At 45.4% G+C, this 21,478-nt stretch overlaps 2 protein-coding genes across 6 annotated transcripts in view; one reads left to right on the forward strand and one right to left on the reverse strand.

Moving 5' to 3' along the window:
• Window positions 1-1,971: 1,971 nt before the first annotated feature.
• On the reverse strand, window positions 1,972-15,605 carry emsy (EMSY transcriptional repressor, BRCA2 interacting). 4 transcript variants are annotated; one of them, XM_068734967.1, is made up of 21 exons: window positions 15,380-15,605; window positions 13,636-13,744; window positions 13,376-13,475; window positions 13,198-13,272; window positions 12,792-12,967; window positions 12,494-12,649; window positions 11,905-12,164; window positions 11,561-11,789; window positions 11,166-11,372; window positions 10,583-10,732; window positions 10,318-10,491; window positions 9,961-10,097; window positions 9,441-9,479; window positions 8,702-8,875; window positions 6,589-6,793; window positions 6,333-6,500; window positions 5,783-5,935; window positions 5,313-5,470; window positions 3,941-4,522; window positions 3,054-3,461; window positions 1,972-2,939 (listed from the first exon to the last, which is right to left on the reverse strand). In XM_068734967.1, the coding sequence occupies exons 2-21, from the start codon at window positions 13,739-13,741 to the stop codon at window positions 2,763-2,765; spliced, it is 3,834 nt and encodes a 1,277-aa protein (XP_068591068.1). In that variant the 5' UTR covers window positions 13,742-13,744; window positions 15,380-15,605; the 3' UTR covers window positions 1,972-2,762. The 4 variants fall into 4 exon arrangements, with proteins under 4 accessions (XP_068591068.1, XP_068591069.1, XP_068591067.1 ...); XM_068734968.1 differs by having other exon boundaries at window positions 1,972-2,927; window positions 3,054-3,464; XM_068734966.1 differs by having other exon boundaries at window positions 3,054-3,464.
• A 483-nt stretch (window positions 15,606-16,088) lies between these two features.
• The window catches only part of arhgef12b (Rho guanine nucleotide exchange factor (GEF) 12b), a 29,961-nt gene continuing 24,571 nt past the window's right edge, over window positions 16,089-21,478 (forward strand). The window contains exon 1 of one of the 2 annotated variants that reach the window (XM_068735006.1): window positions 16,089-16,747. In XM_068735006.1, coding sequence (XP_068591107.1) covers window positions 16,716-16,747 — 32 coding nt within the window. In that variant the 5' untranslated portion in view covers window positions 16,089-16,715. The remainder of the gene's footprint in view (window positions 16,748-21,478) is intronic. The other variant, XM_068735005.1, reaches the window with a different exon arrangement.

Genomic DNA, 21,478 nt, shown 5'->3' on the forward strand with positions numbered 1-21,478 from the left:
TGAGCCCCCAGGAGCCCCGTGGATCACTTTCAACATGAGGGGGGGGGGGGCGGTGTGTTGGAGTGTGTGTTCATGCATACTCCTACCAGGGAGTGTGTGTTCATGCACACTTGTGTTAAAGCGCACTCCTACCAGAGAGAGAGAAAGAGAGAATGTGTGTGTGTGTGTGTGTGTGTGTGTGTGTGTGTGTGTGTGTGTGTGTGTGTGTGTGTGTGTGTGTGTGTGTGTGTGTGTGTGTTGAGGCTTTTTACAAGTGTGCAGAGCCAACGGAAGAAACCTCCAACACCACCGCACAGTGACCAATAAACATGAAACTTGGCTCCGATGGTCAGGATAATGCAATAAATAGCATTTTATACTCTCCAGTAGGAGCCACGGTAAATGTTTTTTTGGCGTGTAAGTGTGAGCAGATAATATGTAATGGTTGTACACGGCCAAACATTTTGCTCATAACACTTAATGAAATCTGAATGTGTGGTAGTTCAGGATTTGGCCGCAAAGTCACCAGTAAAGTGGAAAAGTCAAGAGTCCCGGCAAGCGGACACTTAACTTATTTTGTGAAACATTACAATGTGTCGCATACTTTATCAATAACTGTCATGATCTATTAAGATACAAATATATCTGCACACTGTATCATCTTCTGGTTTAAAAGGTGCCACATTAATAATTCAGAGCATATCTGTGATTGAGGGATTGTCTCCAAATAGTCATTATTTTGAATAAAGCACATTTAACCTCAAACACAAGTCATCCACACCACGAACCCAAAGTGTCGGGAACACCGGAGCGCTCTTACACAACCTGCTCCATGAGAGGACGCTGCTAGAATTTCAGTGTCATAGTACTTCTTTGTACCGTAGGAAGTCCCTCTGAACAGGAATTTCAGTAGAAAGTAATGTTTTTAAGTCCTCCTCCACACGTTGCGTATTGTAACTTCCCTTTGACATTTTACGTGTGTGGGTGTGTGTGTGTGTGTGTGTGTGTGTGGGGGTAATCAGAGCTTCTCTGGGCTTTGTTCAGAGCGGATTCTTTAGGCGTAAATCACACCTCAGTTCACCCTCAGGTTAAAAGTGTTAAGCCGTGTTCACACCAAACGCCGTGCGAGGAGATTACATACACAGTCAATGCACAGACGCGAGTAACGCAAAACTCTGTGTGTGTGTGTGTGTGTGTGTGTGTGTGTGTGTGTGTGTGTGTGTGTGTGTGTGTGTGTGTGTGTGTGTGTGTGTGTGTGTGTGTGTGTGTGTGTGTGAACCATATGGTACAAATTAAGGAAAAAGAAGCTGCTGTATTTTTCGCCTAGATGATATGTTGTGTTGATGGAGCTGCTACAGTGTTAGCGTAGCATAGCACCGATCGATCCGAGTTTCATTGAGAAAACGAGTATTTTAAAAGTTATTTTCTTGTCGTCCTGCGGAGAGAACTGACAAAACATGAATTCAGACTTTTTACAAATCATTACGTAGTTATTTCGGCATCTTTTTTTATGTCCGTTTATTGCAGTTAAATCACAGCATAATTCTGTTTTATTTTGGGTTATTTCTTCCATAGTTGATGGCGGGAATAAATGGCTTTTAGCTCTATCACTGTTAGCGCTGCTAGTCTGTTAGCGCTGCTAGGACTGTTTGCGCTGCTAGAACTGTTAGCGCTGCTGGACCTGTTTGCGCTGCTATAACTGTTAGCGCTACTGGGACTGTTAGCGCTGCTGGGACTGTTAGCGCTGCTAGGACTGTTAGCGCTGCTGAGACTGTTAGCGCTGCTAGGACTGTTGGCTTCTAGCTACTGGCTCAGGTAAATTACGGAATTGGAGGGTAAAGGAGTCAACATAGCTTTTTGTGTGGAACTATCAGATACAAGTTATTGCTCTGATTGACATGAACACAGCATTGCACTGTTAATCCCTCATGTTGTCTTTCTACATCCAAAAGCTAGTTTAGTTTACGACCAATAAAACTGTAAACCGACACGTTCTACTCAGCGGATTTATTGTGCAGATTAAATGATTTCTCTCAACTAGTCATCTAGTTTGAAAATGTATAAAAGAAATGCATAGTTTAAAAACACACTATGCAGAAGCAAATGCATACTCGGGGGAAATTCTCACAGCAACTTTTTAAACTGCAGAATATATCTTACAAAAGAAAGGTACATTTCTTAGTGTTTTCTCTTTCTTACATTACATCAGTTACAATGAACAGTAACACACATGGTATCCTTCCTCCAGGGCGCTCGTCTGGGTTGTGTTCCTTCAATCTGCTCCAGCTTTGTTCTCAAAATCCCAAAAGCATTTTTACGAGATTTCACTGTTTAAAAAAAAAAAAAAAAAAGCTGCACCTCAGTCTAAAGAAAACACTGTTCATCTGGTAGAAAAACCTTGAGATTCAGTCCGTCGACGCGTTGTACACTAAATTGGGGAACATGTTTTTGAAATACTCTGGACTGCGGTGGGTTTGATCCGGCTGTATGGTACTGAAATGACTGGTGCCAAAACTTCCAAAATAATCAATTTCATGGACGTGCAACTGTCCTGGAAGGTCTGTTTGGAGTGGCTGTTTTTCCAACTGCACTAAAACTAATCCTTTCACCTCGCTCCCTCATTTTACATCCCAGCGCTCCTCACTGGCAATAAAAAAAAAAAAACAACCACATGTGCCATTAGTTGTGGTGAGGAAAACAAGTACTTATAATGAACAAACGTAATATTTTACATTTTTGCTCCTGCACTAGACAAGCCATAAAGTCTTTGTCCACCAGAGGCTCTACGGTTGGTCACTGGCTGCCGTGGCCTCGTCGTTGCTGCTGTCCACCTCCTGCTCCATGGGGCTGTCCTCCTCCAGCTGCTGGCTGGTGTAGTTGGTGATCTCCAGGAAGCCGCTGGGCTCCACCACCACGTTGGACTGGCTGGAGTCCGGCAGGATGGAATACTGAGGAATCACCTGCATGCGTTAGTCACATTTGGGTTTCAGTCAAAGATAACTAAATGTATCCTGTCCCATTAAAGAAAAAAAAAAATAGATTTATCAATACATCGTACGTCACAAACGTCTCACCTCGATGACCTCCAGGTCTTCTTTGCTCCTCTGTGCGCTGAGGCCCTGCATGCAGCCGAACTGCTGGGCCTTGTTGTGGGAGTGATGGTGCACGGAGGCCCCGGAGCTGCTGATGAACTGACCCGAGTCCAGCGTGCCCGACACGGCCCGGACCTCCAGGGCTTTGCCCAGAGGGCCGCGGTCGCTGGAGGAGTCCACCACCATGGGCTCCGTGCTGGGGTCGATCTCCGCCTCCATCATGGAGATCTTCAGGATGTCCGAGGACACCGAGGGCTTGTCCCCCGACGGCCGGGAGCTGGACTCCGGGATCAGCTTGGCGGTGGCCTCGCCGCTGCTGAAGACCTGCGACGTGTGGTGGGGGCCGCCGAAGGTGATCTTGGTGACGGTGGCGCTCTGTGTGATGATTGGCTGCTGTGGTGGAGATAAAAAAAAAAAAAAAAAAATGGAAATTCAGGAAACTTTTAAGTGCTGCAGTTCTATTACCGTTGAGACATATTTACATTCACAGAGACGTAAATAGTTCCACAGTAAAATATTCAGCCTGCAACAAATGAGTAAGTAAGTAACCAGCGTTGATAGAGCTATAAATCAATTAGTCGCTGCTTTATCGGTGTGTTCGAGGTGAGCGTGACAAAACGGTTTTATTAGGGTTTTTTTTACAAGGAAGGAAGGAAGGAAAAACCCCGGCACTTTCACACTATACTGGTTCGGTCAGATGCCTCGAGAAGTTTGGCCGTGAATTTCTACCTCGGGGCGGTTCTTTTTCAAATCCAATGTGAACAGGCGTGACCGAAAAATGCCTTTGTGCTAAAGTGAAAACAAACAAAACTCCCCGCGTTGTTTTCACTTCCTACTCTCGGCAGCGTCGACGGCGTACGAGCGCTCACCTGGCTGGAGGCTGTCTTCTCCGTGCTGACCGGGTGGTGCGCCTGCAGGGGAGGCGGGTGGGACATGGGCGTGTGCAGAGGTCTGTGGTGGGACGTGGGCGCTTGCTGGAGCTTTGGCAGCTGCGGCGTCAACGGGGGCTTGTTGGTCGGCGTGACCGGGTTACTCGGTACCTTTGCCCCCGGTTGGGCCGGTGCTGCCGGCGGTCTGTCTTTGGGGCTCTGGGTGGTTAAGACCTGGGGTTTGGGCTGAATCTGCTCTCGTAGTTTTGGGAGTTTCTTCACCAGAGGAAGAGTTGAAGGGAAGGAAGAGGAAGAGGAAGGCTGGTTGATTTGAGGTTTGCTGTGCAGTTGTGGCGGCGGCGGCGGTGGCGGCTGCGCGGAGGTGGAGGTGGAGGCGGAGGCGGAGCTGAGCCAGCTCTGCTCGGCCTCCGGCGGAGCGGCTGCAGAGTGGCCGGTTTGCTTCGTGGGCTCTGAAGTCGGTTGGCTGGAGCGGTAGAACAAGCCCGTTTGGGGGTCCAAGGTGTCGCCTTCCAGCTCGCCCGCCTCCAACACGGCCTCGGTTTTAGCGTGGCCGTCAGAGGGCTGGAACACAGGCACAAAGAAGAGAGACGTGCCATCAGGAGGGGGGAGGTGTCTGACCTCCTCCTCATGGAGCCAACGGAGCCACTGCAGAGGCAGGACCTCACCGTGACGTGTGCAGCTACACTTGTGTTGAGGGCTAGTTCTACTTCTTGGGGGCCAGTGTGACTTGATGAGTCATGATCTTATGATTCATTTCTCTTTCACTCTTAATTTGTTAAATGTAAATGATAAAAAAAACACGTAATTTAACAATTATACGGCAATTTAAATAACTTTGGAGCCCGATAAACTATCACAAACGTTCCAATAAAACCGTCACATTTAGCAGAATTTGTTCATGAATGTTTATGTATTACATATGCTTAATGTTGCTTATAAATATTTAAACCCAATATGATAAGAGTCAACACTATATGCTTTGGTGTCACTTCAGTAATGTCAGTAAATTCCCCAAATAGTTCCTTATGAAAAGTGTTGCCGGTGTGCTCTGGATTATCCGGAGTGGTTTGTGGCGCCACAAAATAAAAATTCCCGTCGCCTCCATTGTCTCAAAAAAACACGGGAACATCAACCCCAGAGCTATTAGCTCGGTTAATTACTAACAATACGGTTTAATGCTATAATCCACAGTAATAGATGCTAACTGAATGGACCGGCTAACAACCCAACATTATACTTTTACGCCACTATATTGGTTCTCTTATTGGTCAGTGAGTTCGTCCTGAAAACCCACTTAAACGCCTCTTTAGTTTCCAGAGTCCCCCCCCCCCCCCCCCCCCCGCGTCCTCACCATGTGGCCGACGGCGTGTGAAGCCGCCGCGGCTGCCGGTTTGTTCACCGCGGTCGCCTGGCTGCCGATTCTGTAGGGCTTCCCCGGCTGCTGGCTGGAGGACATGACCACGTTGCTGTCGTCCTCGGAGGCCACGCCCACTCTGCTGCTGACTTTACCTTTTTAAAATCACAGATGTAGAGTCAGGCGAAAAACAATATCAACAAAGACAACGTGCTTTGTGTGCCTCGTTGTTTAAATTTGATGTTTTTAGTTTGAAGTTTACGTGAAGTAAAATCAACTAATGAATGTTGATGAATCCAGATATATTATATATTATATATTATATATATTATTATGAAATGGCCCAGTCTGCACAACGAGTACATCTACTTGTGGTACTTTAAGTACATATCCAGAGTACGTCTACACTGTTGTGTAACATCGGAGTATTTCATAGAGTGCGTCAGGAGGCTGGCGAGGCGTACTACCTGCTGTGAGGTACTCGGTGCTGGGCTCAGCCTCCGAGGTGGAGGGTCTGGGGGACTCTGGACCGGGCTTCTTGTCCTGGCTCAGCTGGAGGGGCACCGCCATCTGGCTCAGGTCGATGGTGTGTCTGGGTTTGGACTCGGCTTTCTCCTTCACTGGTATGCAGAGCGGAGGGTCAACAATGTTAGGGTTAAATCTGTTGTTTCATAAAATCACATTTTCTTCACTTTTTGGGGGATTTTACAACCAGGAGGCGGGAGGGGGAATGTCCTTGGAAGTTCTGAAATGAGAGTTCTTTTGTACGACACCTTGAAGTATTTCGTGGTTTACCTTTCTCACTTCCTGTCTACTAATCGACCCAGTTCCACAGGTTTGAAGCCCCAATGAGCTTATTGTGAAACCTCAGACACAAGGCACATGATCACTGTGGGCATTGTTAACGGCTCCAGAAACCACAAACAGCTGTTTTGATGAAGTCATCATGTGTACAGGTGATACAACCCCCCCCCCCCCCCCCCCCGTTCACGTCTCCTTGTGACATAAAAGGCTCACCTGTCGTCTGCTGAAGCTCCAGCAGGGCTTTGATGGTGGACGTAGCGGACTGGGATTCCCCACCGGACACCTCCTGGTAGATTATAGTCGGGCTGGACTCCACCGATATCTCCTGCTCTGTCCAATCATGCTCTTTGGAGGACACCAGGTGCACTACGGGCTGAGGCTCTGGAGGAAACCAACGCGAGACGAAACTGTAATTTACAGCCGACTCACCCCGACCCCGGCCGGCGCCTCTCGTCTCTACGAGTTTTACCTTGAGCGCCGCTGTGGGACGGCTCGCCCGCCGGGCTCCCGGAGTCGTCCTTCGCGGACCCGTCGTGAGCCAGACCCAGACCCTGAGCCTGAACCTGCACCAGCTCTGCGGAGCGGGTCACGTGCTGCAGCGCCTCGGTGACCAGCTGCCGGGTCTGTTCGCTCACCACCGCCGTCTGGAACACTGGCTTCGGCTTGATGAGGACCTGGAAGGAAACCAAAGGAACACAAGAGTGTTCTGTAAAGCAGCGGCTCCCGTCCACACAATGTGTCGAATTGGTGAATTCCTGGACTTGTGGATGTTTGGTTTGCAGACGCTGGATGTTTCAATCAGTCTCTCATGTTTCGTTGGTGAGAGGCGACTCTTTGCACGGTGACGTCAATACAAGTTTCCGAATCGTTGCCGTCAATAACTACGTCATATTTTCGTCTGCTTCGCCATCAGTAAGCCCGGTCATAAATGTGGTTTTTTTTTTCCCGTCACTGGAAAGTGGTAACTTCAGTACCGAAATTGACGGGGTTTTTTTTGTGACTTTGTGATTTTCAGATTGTTGTCGTCGTTTCGGTAGTTCTAGCTTGTGGTTTTTACCGACATCTGCACAGCGGATCATCACTGTGGGTGTTGAATACAGTACGTATTGTATATTCAATTTAATGTATTTTGTGTAGCCCAAAATCACAAATCAGCCTCACAGGGGACCCTCACATACATGAAAAAACTCCCCCCCCCCAAAAAAAAACCAACCCTTTTCACGAGGAGACAAGGAAGGAACCTTCTACTGGACTTTTACAGTACGCTGACTCACTGACCTCCATTTCCTCTTGATGACTAAAAACAGAAAGTGAATTCAGGCTAAATTTAGACTAAAGTGACGAGTTAGATATTGAGAAGTACAATGTAGCGTTTGTACGCAAAGCACATGAAGAAATCAGCATTTCATTCATGATAAGATGCTTTGTTAGAAATAGAGCCCACTGTTTTCTTTCATGTGTATGAAGGTACATTAGCACCATGGGGTTTACCCTCTCACAAATTCCCCCAAAAGGCCATCAAAATAAATATGTGTCTAGTTAATTACGTCTTCAGTTCTCTCTTCTCAGTAGGTCACAAGGTATACTGTCAACCCCTCATATGAGGCGTTCTTGGTTGTCAGAAATATGAATTTCTACAGAACTAATCTTGTTTTAACTTTTTAAAAACGGTAGAAGAAAGAAAAAAAAATCCCCAGGAACTGAAAGCAACGCCTACAGCCGTCGGTTTTCGTTGTACAGTAGCTTCTGACGAGGGCGCCGATTACAGAATACAAATAAAATACTAAATCAAACCAAACATAGCGGATCTTCTGGGGAGTTTCCCCTCTCATGTGACCAAGTCAGAGCCACAATAAACATGTGCTCGTCTTACAATCAGAGGATGGAGACATTTCAAATCATCAAACTCTTGCCAGATAGACGATATGAAAAAAATAAGGACCAAATAAACAAATCTTCGTATTGAACGGCCAACTACGCTTCCAATCCAAATCTCCCGATTCGGGTACCTTCCTAAAGTAAACGCTGTGTTTACAACTCGCTCCGATCCACGCAGCTTTAACAGAAACACGATCCGCTACGGGAGACGGGCGCCGCGGTCTGCAGCCGTTTGAACCTGGAAGAGCAGCAGATTAAGTTGCCGTCGGTCATTGGCAGCATTTAGGGAAAGACTCATTTCTCTCTCTCTGAATGAGGGGAAGTGAATGGAGGAAGATGGAAAAAGGTCAGAGTCAAAGCCCCGCTATCCATCTGTCCGCCTACAGAATTGGGGATTTTTCTCTCAATTCAAACTGATGCGCGTTTGTTTCAATGACCAAAGATCTAACTTCCCCCGGAAAATGTCAAGCATTACCCAGAGAGAAGAAGAAGAAGAAGTCTAAAAACTGCTCTTCTGTGTTCAGCAGACATCAGACTTGCGGGTACTTGTGATCATGCGACTCTCTTGATGTTAGGCGTACGATAACCTCATTTGAATGTGGTTAACCAGGGTCTAGTGATGAGCCTTTAAAGTAGAACATGACCCTCAGCGGTAAATAGAAAACACAAAACGGGGAACACGCGACGAGCTGGCGGCGCCTCACCTGTGTCTTGCCCTGCTGGCCGTAGACGATCTTGGTCGGGATGATCTTGGTGGCGGTGGTCTGGGACCCGGAGCTCATGCCTTTGGGCTGGGTGACGATCATCTTGGTGATGGGTCTGGAGGCCGTGATGATGGCCGGCTTGGTGCCCTGAACGGCCTGCAGGCCTTTCTCCCCCTGAAGCGCACGCACAGACCGTTACAACACACAACGCATCACGGCGACAAACAATCCCCAGCAATGTTCCTTTAGATGCTGTCCACTTTAAAAAAAAAAAAAAAAAAAAATACTCCTGTGCAACAAAGTAGAGCTGCAACGAAAAACAGAGCGTTTGAGGTGGCCATCTTGGGCTTTGTGACTCACTGATGAACATTTTTTTAAACATTTAATAACCCAAACAACTACTTGATTAATCAAGAAAATAATCAACAGTGAAAACAATCGCTAGTTGCAGCCCTACGTCTATAAGTCGCTGTATTATTTTAAGACATAAGGAAGCTAACAGTTCTACATTTTGACAGTCAGTGCTAGCTGCCCCCCCCCGTTTCCAGTCTTTGTGCTAAGCTAAGCTAACTGGAGCTTCACATTTAACAAACGAGCGATATCAATCTGAACATCTCGACTCTCAAATCAGAATTTTTTTTTCTTTTAAGAACACAAATGAAACACAGTACTGTATTTAACAAAAATGTTTAAAACCTTGAATTCAGGAAATGTAATTTGATAAAATGTTTAAAAGGACCTTTGTGTAGGATGTGAAGGTTTCAAACTTTGGCAACACCTAGTGGTTGTATCAAGAAAGACAGCGTCACAACAGTGAAATGAATGGACTCAAATCGACACACAGACTGCACCAAGTCCTACAAGAAAACGTGAACAAACATTTATGCCATCACAATCATTTGAAAGGTGTATTAGTGTATTCATGACCATTTGCACTACAAGTCTACCGATTGGTTTACTCATTTAACCGATTCATAGTTTGATCTCATCGTTGTCTTGTTTTGTCCGACCAATGTGACGAATCAAGAGTCTCAAAAAAATAGAAAATATTCACATTTCAGACGCTGGAATGAGTGAATAGTTGCCATTTTTTTTTTTTTTTTTGGTAAAAGTTGCCAATTAAAATGTTCTTCGGGAGGGATCGCCGACGATTAATGAATCATCTCGACCGCAGCCTCAGACCAGGTAGAAGAAGGGTCGGCCTGGAGCCAGAGAGAGAGAGAGAGAGAGAGAGAGAGAGAGAGAGACGTTTCACTGACCCCGGCATTTAGAAGCGTGGTGACCACATTCTTGCCGGGCAGTCCTTGGATGGTCGCTCCTTTCCCCGTGGTTTTCTGAACCACGATGACGTTTGGCTTGGAGGTCATGGGGATGGTGGTGATCTTAGTCGTCGTGCCTGTTGCAGAGGGAATATATATATATATATATATATATATATATATATATATATATATATATATATATATATACACACATACACACACACACACACACACACACACACACACACACACACACACACACACACACACACACACACACACACACACATTTATCAAAACTCTACAGATTACGTGAGATTAACCGGCGACGTGGATCTCTCCTCGTTGGCTCACCGGACACGATGTTACTGCTGATGATCTTGCCGCCCAGCGTGGCCAGAGACTTGGGCACCACCGTGATGATGCTGCCGCTGGTGGTCTTGACGTAGGTGGTCCCGCCGCCGGAGGCCGATATCCTGGCTCCGAGGCCGGGGCTCACGGTCGGTCTGGTGTAGGCGGCCTGGGTAGCTGCGCACACGCGCACAAAATACGGCGTTGCTATTTAAAGAACTTGGGCCCGGGGATCAAAGCCTCGGTGCTGGGGTCGAGCATCACTTACCTGTGGACTGGGTGACCAGCTTGGTCGTCATAATGGCTCCATTGCTGCTGACGACCATGATGGGAGACGAGCTGCTGCCGGACAAACCCACCGACGAAGGCTTGGGCAGGATTTTACTGGGCTGAACCTGCTGAGTGATTATCTTCACTCCTGTAAACAAACAACACATTGATTTAATACAAAGAAAGAGCACTCACATGCTGCAACACACTCACGTTCTGCAAACAAATGTAGAAAGAATTATGTTGTATGTTTGTGTGTCGAGGGTCCCTTTGTCCAAGAAAACAGGAAATATCGAAAAATCTTAATACAACATTTATGCTTGCACAAATTCTCTCTTTTAAATCTGTTCTTTTAAATATACAGCTATAACTTCCAGAGAACTCAAATTAAATTTAAAAAAAAAGAAAGAGACTACAAAAGAAATAAAGAGAAAGAAATGAAAATACGAAGAAATAAAAGATAAGAGCCTAAAGAAAGATGAAAAGAAGAAAGAAATATAAAGAAAGGAAGAGATAAATTAAGAAGAAAGAAATAGATCTAGAATAAAAAAAGACATGACGACATGAAGAAAGCAGCTCACCGGACTCTTGTTTGATCTGGATGGTGGGCTTGGAGCCCTGTGAGCTGCTGGTGGTCTGGCTGTGGCCGACTCCCATAGCTGAGCTCTGGTGCAGCTGTTTGGGGGACTGCTGTTTGGGGAACTGGGCCAGGATCTGAGCCGGCGAGCCCACCAGGGTCTTGGGTGAAGGAAGTCTGGCCGAAGCCACCTTCACTCCGGCTGAAGCGCCTGCAACAGTGAACGCCGGACTGTGATGCTAACAGTTTGTTAGTGAACACAGTGGAGCATTTAGTAGCTCAAGAGGCCAAAAACAGAGCTAATAATGCTAATAATGCTGCGTATCAATGGATATCTGGACGTTTAAAAGCTCCATATATGGTCTAAAATACTCATGGTGGTGCCGAGGAAGGACCTACATGTTGTCGACATGACCACTGACGGCGTAGAGGGGACCACGGTGGTCACCGCCACGGTGTTGGCCGTAGTGCTGGCGCTGGCCGGGAAGACCACCGTCTGTTTCTGGGCGGTGGCGGTCAGCATGGAGGTGGAGACCAGCTTGGACAGAGCGGCGTTGTTGTGAGCGTGAGACTTGGACAGGATGTTGGGCACAAAGTTGGAGCTGGGAGAAGTCGTCACGATGATCACCTGAATGAAGAAGAGTGATTTGGGGGGGAGGGGCTCAGGTTTTCTTGAAACAAGTAGGCGGGGCTTAAAGGAAAAGAGAGGTTGGGAACCACTGGCGTAGAGAGACGCCACTCACCTTCTGCGTGGTGGTGTTGGTGGTCTGGATGGTGGGCTTGGTGAAGGTGATCTTGACGGGGGACAGGTGGGGGGGCAGCGAGTTGGCGATGCTCTGCATGATGTTGCTCATCTTGGGGCTGCTCACCGGCACCGTGATGTTCTTGGACACCGGCGGCATCGACACTTTGGAAACCTCCTTCAGCATCACCGGCGACGAGCTGGACGAGTTCGTCCGCCGGCGCTTGCGAGGCTTCTCGTCCTCGTCGGAGCAGCTCACGCCTGGGGGGACGGGGGGACGGGGGGGACGGAGAGTCAGGATGTAGCAGGGATGACGGTCGTTATGTCTTATCTATTCATTAAATTGGTGCCGTGAACATCACACCAGCTGGTTAACACATTGGCAGGACATGCTTGTGTAAAATTGTCAAATTCAATCCAACAAAATCCTACGAGACTTTTAGGAAATTAAAGGAAGAAAGAGATTCTATTCATGCTTAAGAGTAACTTTGTTCTGTTGTTAGTAATCTGTAAACCAGTCTTGTGGCGCCCCCTTTAGGCGGATCAGTACGCGTGTTAAAAAAGGCCCGTGCAGAGCTAAAGAAGCTCACTCTTCACGTAGACGGTGCTCCCGCTGGGCAGCACCACCACGTTGGAGGAGGGACTGGGCGGTCGGGGGGATTTCACAGTCGCTCCGATGGCGCCGCTGGTCGCCGTCGCACCGGTGGAGGTGCCGGTGGTGCTCGTGTAGGAGTAACACACAACCACTGCAGGGAGGAGAGCAAACATCGCGACAGAATATTAAGAATAATTCATCACTTCCTGGAATAATTACATCAAATATTAGACACAAAAATAATCTTATTGCCATCCTAGTTCCGTGTGAATGCAGCTTTTTGCTGGCCAAACCTTCTTTGTTTCCCGTTTCTGCCGGCAACAGCAGGGAGGCGTTCTGATTGGCCGCGGCACTGGCCACGGCGTTGGCAGTCACGGTGAACGCCGTCTGAGGGACGAGCCTCGGCATCAGGGGGACGAGCCGGCGTCCCTCAATGGACCACTCGGACGAGCTGTTCGGACCCGACATGCTGAAAGAGACGCCGTGCGCCGCTTAGTTGTTAGAAAACTACAACTCCCAGTTTGCAGCGGTGAGCCATGTTCACAATATAAAAAGATCGGCACGGTCAGAGAAGCGTGCGTAGTCGCAACAGAAGAAAAGTTTGATCTCTGAACTGAAGAGGCCGTTTTATTTGGTCGTTGTTGCTGAATAGTGGATCCATAAAGTGCATAAATCTGCTTTATTGCTCCACACACTTACTGGTATGCGATGGTGGTGAGGCGCTCATCGTTCACAGCCCTGCGGACTTCTGCGCGATGGCGCTCTGTTGAGATACTGGGAGGACGAGGAAGGGGGGGGGGGGGGCAAAATGATATTTAGAATAAAGCAAAAGTCCTCTCTCGGTCGTCAAGTTTTAGAATGTGTAGGGAACACTTACCCGAGGATTTTAGTGAGTTCTCCCAGCAAATCCTTCTTGTCCTTGGTCAGGTCTCCTTGGGCTCGCAGGGCACTGATCACACCAGCGTAAGCCTCCAGCTCTGAGAAGCAAATGAAACAACAAGGATGTGACTTCAAGTAAACTCAAATATGGATTTATTGGCCCGATTAAGATGTAAAAATGCTTCTTTTTTTTTTTCTTTAACAGCGATGTTCCTTCACATATTTTTTTTTCTTTTTTAATCGCACGACCGTAGTTACCGAGCTTTCTGAGGATTCTCTTGCACTCATCCCGGCCCAGGTCCAGGATGGTGGGCCACACCACCGGCATGGTTCCAGTCAGCACCGGTTTCTCCAGCTGAATCATGGGCTGAGTGGAGAGGAAACAAGATAACGAACGATTAGACAACGAGTTCTCACAAACGGTCCTGCTGCAGGACGACGCTTCTCCCAGGCGCCGTTTATTTTAAAAGAGCTTCGATGACAACGAGAGACAGAAAGTCATTTGTTCTGATCACTGAAGGCAACGTGACGTCCAAAGCAGGATGTTAATTACACGTGTTGACAAGATAATTATCTTTCATGTACGATTACTGCATGTTGACGGTGAGTTAAATTTGTTTTCTTAAGAGTCCTAATGTGTCCCATGACACATTTTAATGGAGTGAACTCAAGTTGAATTGAACGAATGAGTCCCTAAAGAGAAGCCTTCCTCTCTGCTGTGAGTAATTTGCTCTACGATCATGCGGCTTGAATGCAAACAGAAGGTGTCATGTTGGTTAGGAGTGGGAAGCTGGAGCACCGCTGATGTTTTGATATTTTTTAAATTGTGGGATTGCGTCACCGTTTCTCTTTGAATTCTCCAGCAGAGTTGACTTTTTGTTACTGGTGGACAAACCAGCTCAAGAACTCAATTACAACATGAGTGTTGATGTCAGAAAAACTAACTGTCTATTTGGTTGTTCGTTTCCAAACGTAGTTGAACACACCGCGAGTCTTATTTAGCTTTTCAAACATCGGCAATAGTGTTTATAGTATTTTTAGACTTATCTATAGTTCTATTTTTAAACTCCGTTTTTGAATAGGGTATTTTGAATAAATGACGATGGTATGAATGATATCCTCTTGGGGAAGTAAATAAACAAATAAACAAGCAACGAGAACCAGGAAGTAGTTCAATAAAACAGCTGGTGTTGATTCTGGATCTTCACACTGTCACCAAATCCCAAGAAAAGACCAAAACCAACAATGTGTGAGTCCGTCTACCACACAACCACTTATTTAAAAAACACTCATGATTTGTTTTAATTTAATTTTCAAATAATAAAGCTTGACATTGAGTTTAAAGCCAATGGTACTCAAACACAGGAGTACATACTACATTAGTAGGAGCCAGTTTTGTACATCAGATTAATATTTGGTGCAATAAATACAACAATACTTGTTAAAAGAATCAGTTCAGTGTTGGTTTTGTATTTAACATGGTATTTGATGACAATACGAACAAAAAAAAACCCAACCCAGAATGACGCTGATATCCAAAGTCGTAACTTTCTCACTGTTGACACTGACTAGTACCGCCCCCCACTGGACATCCCAGTAACTACAATCAATACTGTGGGCGTTAAAGGCCAAACACACAAACAAAAGGGGGAGATTTTGTTTCATACAAATGCTGCTTAGAACGACTGACATGCAGAAGAAAGTAAAAGCAGATGCCCAAAAACTACAAAACTGTGCGTTTGCGTAACCAGGTTCCGAGATTATTTAACAAACTAGTAAACATTTAGCTGTTAGCTGTCAACACAACGGGAAATCGGGTCTTTACGTGTTGATGAAATACCCCAAAATAGGCAATAACCTTAAAATACAATCCGAAAATACTCAGAGGAGGGCGTGAGATATTTCGTGACAAACCTCCAACACAGTGACGTTGTATTTTAGTTCAACGCGCATTCAAAAACATTTGCAATGCTATGTTAGCTTAGCTAAATCAATGTCTTACCGTTCGTTAGCAGGACAACTCCAAGGCCTTTGGTTACTCCGAGATCCAAACAAACATGGCGCACCTAAAGACGTTTAGCTAAACAACCGCATCGTGTAGTTATTCTTTAAGAAATCGAAAGCTAAACTGTGGAAAAAAATGGCCCAGTCGACCCAAAGATGTTCCAGTGTTTACGTTGTCTGCTAAGCTAGCTGCTGCTGGCCTGTGGATGGATGAGCTTTCTTCTTCTTCGTGTGTTATATTTAGACACGAGAGGCGTCTTCTTCTCGACCAGCGCAGTGCTGCCACCTACAGGTGGAGGAGTAGATGGACTACTTTATGAATGCAGCCAAATCAAACATGAGACTCACAAAACAAACATGTTAAATGTGTTTTTAACAATGCATACAATTTTTAACAATGCATACAATTTTAGGATGTTATGGTGTGGTTTTTTTGTCTTCTAAAAAGTAACCACTAGTTATAACTGTAAAAAGTACAATATTTACAAGTTGTACTTGAGTAAATGCTCCTAATTACTTCCCACCACTGTTTAACTGCGAGTAAAAGTCCAAATAAAACCACATCAATGCTTTTAAACTGACAGTTTAGGGAAGTACGAGGAGCTCTTGAACGCAACGGAATGGAAGGTGGGTTTTTCCTCCTCTTTTTGACTCTTTTTTTTGGGGGGGGGGGGACAAAGCATTTCCTTTTTTTTTCCATTTTGCATCATCACTTTGGAGCAAAAAAAAAAAAGATTCCAGACAGTCGTCCACATTAAGAGGATTAAAGTGAGCAGACCTGGAGGAGGAGGATGCGATGAAACTGGACTCTGGACGTTCATTTTGGATTTAGCAGCCAAAGTTTTCCCTAACCCCGGGTACTCTGGACTATATATATATATATATATGTATATATTCATCATGGAAGTATTTCCTCAGGAAAATAGAGACATCCTCTACTTGGATTTGGAGGTAATCTGAGAAACTTTTTTGGGGGAAACTTTTTCAAAGCGAGCAGAAGTTTGAGTGTTTTCCAGATGTCTCTGCTGATGCAGACAGCGGCTGATTAACGAAACACATTCACACCCAAACGATACTAAAAGTAGCGCTTTGCTTTATTTCTCGCATCTCTGTGGATTTTGCTATTTTTTTTCATCCAACACTCCGATTGGAATAACGGGATTTAAAAAAAAAAAAAAAACCTCTTTATGCTGGGAATAGCGACTCGTCGACGGCTGCTGGATATGTTCGGACACAAAGTAAAGGAGCTGTTTTAATTTATAAACAGTCGGGACGATATCGTGAACATGTTATTTGGGTGAAGTCGTCGGAAAACTCCTGCAAGTGAAGCCCCAATGAGTGGCACACAGTCCACACTCACTGACAGGTAGGCTGGAGGAACCTCTCCTCTCCAATGCTTCCTCTTCGTCTGTGTAAAGCACATTTTACCCACGATCGATCGAGTTTAAATGTTTTTTTTTTTTCTGAATGGGTTAATTCATGGAAAACACAACTGAATGCATCACGCCAAACTCCATTTAAAGAACTCCCGATTTAAGGTTTTCTTACTCGTTGCACAACATACACAACCAGCAGAACGTAAAATACGAGCTTTTACCATTTAGTTTGACATGTTGGTCAATTCGGCATTGAAATGATGAAACAAAAACTGAAAAACGTTCCTGCAAAGCATTAGTGCTTTTAGTTTTGCGTGGCCTCTTCACGTCGCATTGTTGTGGGACAGGATGGCCTCCTGGGAGCAGCATGGAATATAAATAAAGTTGAGTTTAAGTACATTTAAAAGGTGCTCGTTATACCAGATACACGCCGAACTGGTTCCAAGGCTTTAATACATCATGTGAGCTCTTAACTTATCTTCTAACTTTGACGTGTCATCTGAGGAAACCACAGAAGTTAAAATTGACAGATTTCCCAACGGAGTTCATGAAGAGGGCTCCCTCCATGGAATACAAAGCAGAACGGGGCTTGGTCCCCCCCCCCCCCCCCCATCCCCTCATGATGACAAGATCCCCTCCCCAGCCAGCAGGGGGCCTCTTCCTGGACGTGATTCATTCTTGAAGTGTGGCCCCCTAAAAGGTCCCTTTTAATATTGGAGGTTCCTGCACATTACAGTCCCGCAGAGGATCCTATGCGGGACTTCACGAAGCTCCACACGTCACGTGACGTTATCAACAAGACACGCGGCCACATCAAATACAAATTGATTACACGATCATGTGACTTCCCCGTTTATTGATCACAGAGCAAACATGAACGTTCATTAGTCTGGTAAACAGTCTGTTGGTGTAAGAACCATTTGAGGTGAGTCGTTGATGGTTGAGTCACTTGTGTATTCTTACGCTCGGTAATCAGGAGTTTCCTCTTGAGGAAATGCCAAAACAAAGGCGACACATGACCGCCCTCTGAAAGTCAAACAGAGCCATTAGATTGTCTTTGACCTCCAGCCTGCAGAGAGGGCAACAAGACCGGCTCCTCTCTGTGTGGAGCTTTTACTTCTCTAATGTTTCCATCACAAATTCCACATAAAGACCATATACAGTTAAAACAGACGGTGGAGGTGGAAAGCATGACACACACACACACACACACACACACACACACACACACACACACACACACACACACACACACACACACACACACACACACACACACCAAAGCACGGACTTAAAGGGGAAATCTACCCTAAAATGGATTTCACAGATATTTCTGCAGAGTTGTAGAGCTCAGGTCAGATCTGTTAGATGTACTGTGACATGTGACGGTTGTATTTTGCTTTTTATTATAAAGGAGAAATAAGCATTTAACAAAAATGGAATCGTCACAAGATGTGACTTCTTCTTCTTCTTCTTCTTCTTCTTTTTAATTCAGGGCAAACAAAAACATCTGCAGATCATTTAGTTCATTTGTATTTACATTTTGCTCGTAAACATTCATTTGACAACATGACTTTGTTGAACAATCGCAATATGATGTTTTGCAAAAGTAGGTGCATGATACTGTCGAATTATCTCGGTACTAAAGTACTGCACTTGAGTACAATTTTGGGGTCCTTGTACTTCACATAGACTGAAACCAGTCTGTAGGACGATGTGTTCGCTGTACTCGTACATACAACGCACTGCACTGTGTCTGGAGCACTATATTTATACTACCTCTGAGATGTAGCGGGGGGGTAGAAGTATCAAATATAACATTTAAATATTCAAGTAGAAGAACCTCAAACTTGTGCTTAAATACAGTACTCACTAGTACTTTCCACCACTGCTGAAGCCTGTACTACTAAATAAAAAAAAATAAAAAAAGGGTTTCAGTTGCCCGGCAACATGTGTGCCAGCTCCAGCAGTGGTGAGGTCACTTCCTGGACGCTGTTCAAGGGTTTCTCAGTGAGAAGAATTCAGCCGACTCGGTTTCTCCTCACATTCGTGATGTTTTACTGTCTGGATGTGACGACCCCCAGCGGGGGACATGTTCTCCTGTCTGTACTGAAACAACCCTCTCTGCTGTAGCTTAAAGCACAGCGGAGTTTAAACTACAGTTCAATACAACTTTAGGGGGTTTATTTTAGCTGCTCTGCCCGTTGCTTTTATCGGTAGTTGTGCTCACTAAAGATCAACCAGACAGGTTTTAGACGAGCCAACAGGTGAATCACACAGGCTGTGAAGAAGAAGTGGACGTAGTCGTCGTGACGTCTCTCATTGGTCTAAAGCCTCGAGTTTGGCATTTTGGCCGTCGCCATCTTGTTTTTTTTTTCCCCAACCAGTGAACAGGAAGTGACCACATCTGGACTGAGGAGGAGTGACGTAAAGACGGCGTATATACGTCTCTGGTAGAGAGAGACCTGTCAATCACTGTGTAGCCCCGCCCCTAAATCATCCCCTGCTTTATGGTCTGTTTGACTCTAAATGGACCATAATGTACTAAATGAACATCATGCTGTATTGAAGAAGACTGTAAACTAGAGATTGAGACCATAAACTCATGTTTACAATGTTTACTGAGGGAATAAATCAAGAGAGAAGTAGAGTCATTTTACACTAGACTTCTATACAACCAGAGGAGTCGCCCCCTGATGGCCACTAGAGAGAATGCAGCTTTAAAGACACTTGGACTCATTAATTAGTTTTTTATTTATTTTGTTTTATTTGAGTGTCAGGGCGACGCTTAGATCGAGGGTGTGTGTGAGCAGCCAGAAGGCCGTGGAACCGGCTCTTTGGCTCTTTGTCACACAGTTTTGCTGATCCGTGTGTTCCCCCCCCACCCCCCCACCCTGCCCTGACGGGAAGTGGTGACATCACTGTTGAACAATGTCTGTCAGGCCCACCAGACCCCCGGCCCGTCCTGACTGACACTGCTGCCGGCGACACATCAGTGCAGGACGGCTACAATAGAAACCAGTAGAATTAAAAACATACTTGAAGTGCATCTTATTACCTCATGTCCATATAGTGTCACTGTTATTACCCATGGGGAGCTTAAATCCTACTAAGTTTGATGCTGCAGCTTGACGTTTGTGTTGCTTCTTCGCAGACACTCCCATTAAATAAAAGTCCTCTTTTCTTTCTCCAGATTGATTTTTGCATATCCATCATTAAAGTCAAACACAGCGTTAAGGCTTCATCCCTTTAGACACAAACAGCTGTTACTTTATCCGTACACTGCTGGATAATGAACGTCCAGTATTTACATTACATCATTAAATCCGCCCACGGAAAAAAAAATGGTGCTCCACGGAGATATAGCCTCCAAGATTTAAACCGTGTGTGTGTGTGTGTGTGTGTGTGTGTGTGTGTGTGTGTGTGTGTGTGTGTGTGTGTGTGTGTGTGTGTGTGTGTGTGTGTGTGTGTGTGTGTGTGTGTGGAACTCTAGTAAATTAGAGCTCCCGTTACAAACTGCTCTGCATATATATATATATATATATATATATATATATATATATATAAGTGGTGTCAGATGCAAAATGTGCAACGATTCATTAAAGGAACAGACACGAAAATATTCCCTCTTTAAAGCTCACATAATGAACCTTTTAAAGTTATCGTTGACTTAAAGGATACATATGTTGTGAATTGATCCTACGAGCAAAACCTGATATATCTCACACACACACACACACACACACACACACACACACACACACACACACACACACACACACACACACACACACACGTTGTAGTCTATTTTCCACTGTGTTGCCCCAAATACTCACGAGAGCGCCACATGTGGATTAATCCGCCGCTGAAAATAGTCCCAAGCAAAAATAGAATATCAGCTTTTAGCTTTAATCAATTATTTTTGCATTCATTTGTCAGTAAATAAAGGTGTGACTTGAAGGATATGAAAGTTAATTAAGTAAAGGGGAAAGTGATCAATAAATATGGATCTGGTTACAATTTTGAATCTAGAATTAGAACTTAAAGATGATTTTAATGATAAACGTAGCAGTGTGGAAACATAACCTCATATTCGATGTTTTGAGCGTGTGGATTTGAAAGTTAATTGAGAAAACGGCGTCTTTCAGTTCTGATTGAGGCGTCAGTCCTCTAGTGTTCCGCTGTATCTCATGACCTTTATAAACACTGAGGTCGACACTGAGTTCTTCTTCCTCTGGGCTTTAGTCTCCGGCCCTCTGGAGCGCAGCGCTCCGCTCTTATCATCCCGGAGGAATTGTTCTGGTATTTTTGGCATTTGAGGCACAAGTAGATTGCTGCGTGTGTTTTTTTTTTTTGTTTGTTTTTTTGTTCCTCTTTTTGGTAAAAGTAAAAGAAAGTGTGAAATAAGAAACGGTCCGGCAGACAGACGCTGTATCCCAGCCGGGTTGACGCCGATACAGTTGCAGTAAATGAACGGTTCCCGTTTGTCGTGGTGCCAGTAAACGTTTCACACGGACGTCAACACTTGAAGTACTGAGCAGAACATCGGGGGGGGGGGGGGGGGGGGGGGGGGGGGATGCGCAATTTGAATGGCCTCTAACAAAGGCTGTAAATGTCGTGGAAAATTAGCTGATGTGTATTTATACTGATTACAAGGATTACATGTGAATTGATTTTGTGGGATACCGACGAATTACAGCGCTTTTATCAGGTATCTCTTG

Source organism: Cebidichthys violaceus, unplaced genomic scaffold, assembly GCF_023349555.1.
Source record: "Cebidichthys violaceus isolate CVI_PGR_0920_01 unplaced genomic scaffold, fCebVio1.0.p SCAF_69, whole genome shotgun sequence".
NCBI lineage: Eukaryota > Metazoa > Chordata > Actinopteri > Perciformes > Stichaeidae > Cebidichthys > Cebidichthys violaceus.

Coding starts and splice junctions, on each gene's coding strand:
- emsy (XM_068734966.1), bottom strand. CDS start 13,741: ATGATTCAGCTGGAGAAACCGGTGCTGACTGGAACCATGCCGGTGGTG. Junction 11,790..11,904: donor CCAACACCACCACGCAGAAG/GTGAGTGGCGTC, acceptor TTCTTCATTCAG/GTGATCATCGTGACGACTTC. Junction 8,876..9,440: donor CCTTCACATCCTACACAAAG/GTCCTTTTAAAC, acceptor CGTGCGCTTCAG/GGGGAGAAAGGCCTGCAGGC.